The sequence below is a fragment of the Bison bison genome, unplaced genomic scaffold, assembly GCF_000754665.1.
Source record: "Bison bison bison isolate TAMUID 2011002044 unplaced genomic scaffold, Bison_UMD1.0 scf7180017864492, whole genome shotgun sequence".
NCBI classification, from domain to species: Eukaryota; Metazoa; Chordata; class Mammalia; order Artiodactyla; family Bovidae; genus Bison; species Bison bison.
This window is the reverse complement of record NW_011495051.1, coordinates 6635096-6643026: the sequence shown is the minus strand read 5'-3', so window position 1 is coordinate 6643026 and position 7931 is coordinate 6635096. Positions and strand designations below refer to the sequence as shown.

The 7931-nt window shown below is 55.9% G+C and overlaps 1 protein-coding gene across 1 annotated transcript in view; it reads left to right on the top strand.

Moving 5' to 3' along the window:
• Positions 1-7931, top strand: part of ARHGEF18 (Rho/Rac guanine nucleotide exchange factor (GEF) 18) — a 65992-nt gene that overhangs the window by 53655 nt on the left and 4406 nt on the right. The window contains exons 12-17 of the mRNA XM_010828489.1: positions 637-713; positions 2031-2209; positions 3189-3280; positions 5537-5719; positions 6827-6916; positions 7213-7390. Of these exons, the coding sequence (XP_010826791.1) occupies positions 637-713; positions 2031-2209; positions 3189-3280; positions 5537-5719; positions 6827-6916; positions 7213-7390 (799 nt within the window). The remainder of the gene's footprint in view (positions 1-636; positions 714-2030; positions 2210-3188; positions 3281-5536; positions 5720-6826; positions 6917-7212; positions 7391-7931) is intronic.

The following is a 7931-nucleotide window of genomic DNA, read 5'->3' as shown; positions in this document are numbered from 1 at the left end:
AAGATACGGTTTACAACTGAGACCCACTATGTGCCCAGCACCAAGGCAGGTGGCCGAGGCCCTACCCCGTGGGGCTCCAGCCGGTGGACAGAGAGAAGTAAACAGGAAAACAGTGAAAAGCTCAGTACGTGTTTCAGAGGAACCCCACAGGCTTCAGTGCAGGAGAATTCCATAAGGGGAGGGTATCTAACTGGGGTGGGGTATCCTGAGCAAGCTCCCTGAGGAGGCGGTGTTTTCATTTCCCACAGCGCTAGTGCTGCTGTTAGAAACACAGCTTAGGATTCGCACCCCTGTGTACCAGCTCTGCCTGGCGGTCACCTCACAATGTCTCCACAGGGACAGGGCTCCAAGCCTGCCACCACCAGGAAGCTCTGGCGCCTGGGGACGAGAGTATATCCGTGGCAGGAGGCAGGATGCGAGGGTCCAGGGGTTCGCTGTTAAATGTTGAAACCAGGAGAGGGGAGGGGAGGGGTCAAGTCGAAGCTGGGACACCCCCCGACACTGGGCTGCTGCAGAAGCATCATGGCACCGACTTAGCGCCACAGGGCCGAGGCCACCTGGGCTTCCGTCTGCCTGGCAGGATCCACACGGCCACGGGGACCCTGAAAGACATCTCCTTTCATGCTCTCCCTTTAGACGTCCTCGCAGTCCTGTTGACAGATGTGCTGCTGCTGCTCCAAGAAAAGGATCAGAAATACGTCTTTGCATCCGTGGTACGTGTCCTGTCCCTTCGCTACTCAAAACCTGCCCACATGGAGGCAGCTGAGGGGCAGGAGCAACCAGGGGGCTACCTCAGTGCTGGGGCAGGGGGGTGGCCTGAGAGCATGGTGGCTAGAGAAGCACACCCATATGTTACCCTGTCGTCCCAGGCCCTCCCAGGGCCAGAAGGTGCCAGCAAGGCAGGAGTAGACTTTGCCAAAACCAAGGTCCCGTGCAGTGGCTTGAGGGGGCCTCAGGGTCATGCCAAGGCTGCCCGGTCACCCCTGAGGATGCGGCTCAGGCAGCCGCCATCCTGTGAGCTGTGGCTGCGTTGGCCCCATGGCCCACTGGTCCTAGAACAGCCACATTGCAGGAGCTCCCCGCTGGGGAGGACTCGGAGTCAGTCTGGGGTCCATCCACCCCACCTGGCCCTCGTCTACCAGGGAGTTGGCCTCTTCCCCCTCTCACCTGGGTGACCCATGAATACCCACTGCTGAGTCCCCCTGGAGAGGATGAGGGACTTTGTCACTCAACTCTGGAGTCTCATCCCTTTCCCAGAGACTTAAACTGGCTTCTCAAGAAGTTTCCAGAAGTAGGTTGCGCTGTCACGCCCATGACCCCAGCAAGCGTCATGCGTGCTGTGTGTTCACTCCCACGAGGGCGACACCATGTCTGCTGCTCCCCAAGTCCCCCACCTGGCCACCCTCTGTGTGTGCCTGGATCCTGATCATCACCTCTACTCAGAAAGACCCCAGTCCTGTTGGGTCAGGGCCACCCCCCTCAGCCCTCACTTCAACTTAGTCACCCCTTTAACAACTCTGTCTCCATATACCATCGTGTTTTCTGAGGTTAGGACCTCGGCATATGGATTTAGCTAGGGTCAGTGGCGGCTAGAGACCAGTTCAGCCCATAACAACCAGTTACAAGCGTGCCTTTTACTGGTCGGTCAGAGCACTGCCTCTTGGGGGATGCCCAGAGATTGGGAATACTGCTTGGCTCTGATTGTTTGGGACACAGGTTTGGGAGGAAGATGTGTTTGTTACCATAGAGCACCAGCTGTTATATTGCTGAGTTTTGCACAGCATTCATGCATTAGCGATCATAAAACATCTTTTAAGCACATTGAACAGACACATGAAAAATGATGTGAGGATATCATCACCATAGTGCCTTTTTCCCCCTAGATGGAAAAACCTTTCTCTCTTGAATTGGAGGATAAGCGGGGTGCACGCCCCCACCCCCGTCCCCTTCCCCTCCAGCTCGCGGTTCCACAGCTGTGGGGCAGCAGCAGGTACAGGGTCACCCTCCCTGTTCCCCTCCCACCTGTGCAGGACTCCAAGCGCCCCGTCATCTCGCTGCAAAAGCTCATCGTGAGGGAGGTAGCCAACGAGGAGAAAGCCATGTTTCTGATCAGTGCCTCCCTGCATGGGCCCGAGATGTACGAGATCTATACCAGCTCGAAGGAAGACAGGAACACCTGGATGGCCCACATCCGGAGGGCCGTGGAGAGGTGAGGGGCCCGGCAGGCCTTCCCACCCCCCGTGGCTGCACCCTCGGCTCTGTTGTTGTTGCTCAGTCACTCAGTCCTGTACGACTCTTTGCAACCCCCTGGACTGCAGCCCACCAGGCTCCTCTGTCTGTGGGATTTCCCAGGCAAGAATACTGGAGTGGGTTGCCATTTCCTTCTCCAGGGCATCCTCCCGACCCAGGGATCGAACCCCCATCTCCTGCATTGGCAGGCGGGTTCTTTACCACTGAACCGCCAGGGAAGCCCTTGGCTTCGGCAGCTGGCAAGTTGGCAGATGCCTAGAAGTGCCCGTGAGGTGCTGGGCTCGCAGGCAGGCGGGAGACCCCTGTGCTTTTCCCCTCCCTCTCCTTCCACCTCGGTGCTCTGTCCCTCCCCTCATCTGAGGGCAGACAGACAGCCCCATTGGGCTCCTTCCGACATGACTAACTGCATGTCTCTGGGACAGGGATGCAGGGTTGGCAGCTCTAATCTTCTGTATTGGTGGGCTGTCTCCCTCCCACAAAGGGGGCTGTTCTTCCCCCTCCAACCACAGACCCCAGCCCTGTGGCTCCGTGTGATACCTGGCTTATGGTCCTCAGATGGGGCCGGGGGTCTGGCCCCCATGCCCAGCCTGCTGCCTCTCTTTATACCCAGGAGCTTCCCTTAGTCTGCTCAGCCTGCCCTCAGTGCTCAGCTTCAGCTCTGCTGGGCTGGCAGCCTCCCATGCCTGGGAGGCCCCAGGGAATGAATTGCCCCAAATAGTGTCCAGGTATTTAAAACGTGTGGCCAATGGTTTCCCAACACTTGGAGACTGGATGCACGCTGATGGCTGTGTCTCCCCCTCAAGGTTGGCCACTAACAAGCTACATCTCTCAGCACATCAGAGATGCTTTTTGCAGTGGCTTCTCCAGGTGGACCTCTGCCAGCTCAGAGGCAGCCAGTCCCTGGAGTGCACTCACCCATCCGTCCCCTCTCCCTACAGCTGCCCAGACGAAGAGGAAGGGCCCTTCAGCGAGGCCGAAGAGGAAAAGAAGGTGGTCGAGACGCGTGCTGTGAGGCTGAGGGACTTCCAAGGTGAGAGGGGAGGGAATCAGTCCGACCTCCACACCCATGACCCAGCCCTCACCTGGTGACACGGCCCCGGGAGCCCTCCTGGGCCCAGTGGTGGCCCTTCCCTTCTGTCCCATGAGGGTTGGCCATGGAGCAGATCACTGCCCACACATCCAGGGCTTGAACTGTGGGATGGCCCTTGCCCTGGGGTAATGATCTTCCAGGGAGCGTGTGGGAAAGGGACTGGGGGGCTCTGGGGTTCCTCCTGGGGTCCTCGCTCAGGAAGGGACTCGACGTGGTATCCCACGTCAAGTGCGTCAGACCCTCCAGGTCCCTGTGAAAGCTGGGACCCCCACGGCCTCCTCCTAAAGTCGAGTGGATTCAGGCCATCCTGGTTTTGCAACCAGCCACACTGACTTCCTCTTCCATCTGGATATTTTTTTAGCTACATTATCGAACTGTATTCCACATACCACACAGGTCACCCATTCACAACATGCCATGCAGTGGCTTTAGTCTATATCAAAAGGTGGTGCAACCGTCCCGACAGTTTCAGGCTGTTTTCATCACCCCAAAAAGAAACCCCATCCCCGTTAGCCATCACTCCCGCTCTTTCTCCACCCCTAGACCCTGGGAACCTCTGTCCTACTGTCTGGGAATTTAGCTATTCCACACATCTCTTATCAATGGGGACATTTGTCCCTTTGTGACGGGTCTGTCTCACTGCATGATGTTTTCAAGGTTCATCCGTGCAACAGGCTCTTTTCTTTTTTAAAGCTGAATAATATTCCATCTTATCATTGGACCACATCACGCTTATTTTCCTCCCCAGTTTTCACAGCTTCCTGTGCAGTTTCAGCGAGGTCATTGCCAAAAATAAGTCCAAGTACTTTGTGATCTCAGTCAATTCCCCTCTTCTCCCGTTCTTATCGTAATCTTTATATTCAACTTAGATAACATGGAAGCAGTAAGCACCTAAAATTAGGTAGTGTGTTTTTTATTTCTCTGTGTGAGGAGAGGTGCACGTTGGAGGGTATTCAGGAATAAAATTATTCAAAGGAAAGGGGAAATCCCCTTGACCCCAAAAGTATCATGCTAACATACTGCTCATTTCACCCCCTCCTCACTCTTGTATTCCTGCCAAAGGGTAATTAATAAAGTACAGGCCTTGCCCAGATACATCTCCACAGACACCTCAGAGTCATCCAGGAATGTCTCGTTGTCACCCATTCCTGACGAGTTGTGGTGAATTAGAAATCGGTATCTTCTTCACTGAACTCTTCTTTCCCATCTTGGACCGAAAGCCAATCTCATCCTTCACACTGGAAGGTCAGGGACCCTCCCATCAAAGCTAGGATCAAGACAGGGCCCCCCCCTACCATCACCACCATTAGTATCTCCACCCTGGATTTTCCAGCCAGGGTAATAATGGGAAGACTCTGAAGTAAGAGATCACAGTTGCGGAAATTCCCTTGTGATCCAGTGGTTAGGACTCCACACTTTCACTGCCAAAGGCACAGGTTCAATCCCTGGTCGGGGAACTAAGCTTCCACAAGCCATTCTGCACAGCCAAAAAGAAAATGGAAAAAAAAATCACAATTGGAAGGGAGGTGGCAGAATTATTTTTTGCAGGTGACAGGATTATCTGCCTAGGAAATCTGATAGAATCAACTGGAAAACTATTGGAAATGTTAAGAGAACTAAATAATTTAGCTAAATAGGATGTGTGTATATATATATATATATACACACTAGCAGTCATGTGAGAAAGTCTAGTAAAATAAGTCATAGTCACAGCAGCAAAAAAGCTATAGGGACTTCCCTGGTGGTTCAGTGGTTAAGACTCCACACTTGCATTGCAGGGGACTCAGGTTGATATCCTTGGCAGGGAACTAAGATCCCACATGCTGTGAAATGTGGCCAGAAATAAAAATTTAAAAAGTATAAAACCCAGAGACTTGTAAGAAGGCTTTCAAGATTAGAAAACTAAGTCTTTAAAGGCTCTCGGTTTGTCCCAAACTAATAAATTTAGTCTGCTATGGCCCTGCCCCACACTCCCACCATATTTGATCTTTTTATAATTGAGGGAAGCAAGCAGGAGGCAGGGCCACACCCTTGCCTGCCTCTCGGGAATTCTGGATGAAGGGAGTGGTCCAGGACAGGATGAGGGTCAGTGGGAACGCCGAAGGCCCTCCTGGCCCAGCGAGGCATCATGATAGCCGGTTCCTGGGGGAAACCACCCCAGAGGAGGCTTACCACCACCTCACGGCCACCTTGCAGAGCGACTGAACAGGAAAGACCAGCAGATTGCACAGAGCCTGAGCGAGAAGCAGCAGATCTACCTGGAGATGGCAGAGATGAGCGGGCTCGAGGACCTCGCCCTGTCTCGGCTTCTCTTCCGGGGAGGGGACCCCCCCGAGAACCTGCAGGGCGAGCTGATTCTCAAGTCAGCCATGAGTGAGAGTGAGTAGCCACCAGCCCACCCCTGCAGCCCAGCCCCATCGTTCCTGGGGCCTCCCAGGGGACCCCAGGCCGGGCACACAGCCCTGTGTGGCCTACCAGCCACCCCATCCCCGTGTGCTTCTGCCCGCTTCTGTTAGAGCTGGAAGGTCCCTGGACCAGTTGGGTGCCAGCCCCTCGATGCAGACTCCAAGCACCATCTCACATTCACTCAATAAACATTCCCAGTGCCTGCCGAGCTCCAGGCCCCATGCTGGGCAGGGGGGATCTCAAATTGACTGAGATGGTTCCTCTTTCTGATAAGTGGATCACTGATGCTCTCCCCAGAAAAAGACACACATACAAGTTTGATGGGTCATTTTAGGGGCTCCTGGTCCCCGTAGCTGAGGGGTGCTGGCCGATAAGCGGCCTGCTTCCCAGAGCCATCAGGGTCCTTGTGGAGCCCCTAGCATCTTCCACATGGCTGCTGAGTCCTGTGCCAGGCCAGGGGCTTTGCTGGGCAGGATGGCCAGTGCTTATCCAATCTGACAGCACAGCCAGGGCTGCTCTTCCATCAACCGGCAAGACAGACAGGGTCCTGCCCTCCAGAACTTTCCATCAGAGTGAAGAGAAAAGGCGGGAAGGGTCCCATGTGGACTCAGTCTTGCTCTCTCCAGCCAAGCCACCGTCTCCGATGTCTGTAGTCACCACTGTTCCTGGGCCCTGAAACTCCCTCGTGTCTGGTGCCTCAGCCTAGAACATTCTCCCCACCCCCTCACCTGGCCAAAGTTTGTGTCCTCAAGCACCTTGTGTGACCACCCCTGCCCCCTCCCCTCGAGGCCACCTCCTGTGTCTCCTGCCCATCTGTGTGGCCATCAGCACACAGGTAGTGGCCATGCTGAGTTCCCTCCCAGGCCCAGGGCCCCCCACCTCCCACCCCATGGTCCCCTGAGATCCCACCTCTCCTGTAGATTGGCATGTCCTAGGCGCAGCACCTGTGCAGGGGGTGCCCAGGATAGTGGGTAACCGACACCCTTTGAGGCCTCTGCCTGGGTCCCTGAATTTGGCTCTGAATGCCCAGGGTGGAGCCAGAGGGTGACTCAGCTCCCCTCCATCCCCTTCCTTCCACAGTCGAAGACATCCAGAGTTTCATCTGCAGGCGGCTGGGCAACGCCTACTGCCAGGCAGAAGACGGGGGCAGCGCAGGCAGCCCAGGCAAGGGTAAATGGTGCTGCCACCTGCTGGGGACCCCGGAGCTCGGCAACCATGGGAGGGCGTGCCTTTCCACGGCTTCTGGGCATTTGCTCTTCAGCATCTCTCTGCTGCTTCCCTCGACCTTCTGTAAACACCAGGGTCAGGTTTCTGGAACTTCCTGGGTTTTGTCAGTCATGTTCTGACAGCAGCACCCAAGCCAGTTTCTGCGGCCCAGGTTCCCTACCCAGCCAGGGGATGAGGTGGGGCGGGGAGCAGGGCAGGTGGGACCCGAGGCATCTCACGCGCCTGGCTTGGGGTTTCAGACGGCAGTCTTCAGAAGAACATGTGCAGCAGTGACCTCAGCCCCCGAGACTGGCAGGGCCTGGTGAGCAGCCTGGACTCGAGGCCTGGAGACACCCAGGGGGCCCCCGAGGAAGCCTCAAAGGTGGTACGTTGCCTCCTTGGGATGTGCCTGAGCTCAGTACAGAGTCAGCCCATATCCCTATAATTATCCTCTGAGGCCGAACAGCCTGTGTTTGGTTTGTCTGGTTTTTCCCTCTTGGGGCAAATAGCAGCCAGTGCTACCCCACTCGGCAGTGACTAATCGTTAATGTGCAAAAGGACATGCGGGTTCCTCCTGCAGTCCCAAGGAAGGGCGGGGTGGGAGGCGCACAGGAAGGAGGCAGGGGAGGGGACCCGCTCAGGGCAGTGGCCTCATCAGTAGGTGAGAGGTACTAGGCGGGGACCACCAGCTGGCAGTCTACACAGGTGTCCACCTTCCATGGATGTGACGTCACTGGCTGTTCCTCTCTTTGGCTCCTAAGGCCCACCCTTGCCAAGCACTGGGCTCAGAGTCCCAGCTCTGGGCTCCTCAGAGCCTCGCACATGGGCCCACACCCCTGCATCCTCCTACCTCCCAGGAACCACCCTTCGCCCTTAATTCTCCAGACACCAAGGCTGGCACAAGTCAGATGAGCAGAGGGGGGGCCAGTCCCATGCTAAGGGGATGTCTCATCAATAGTAAGTGGGTCCCACTCAAGTC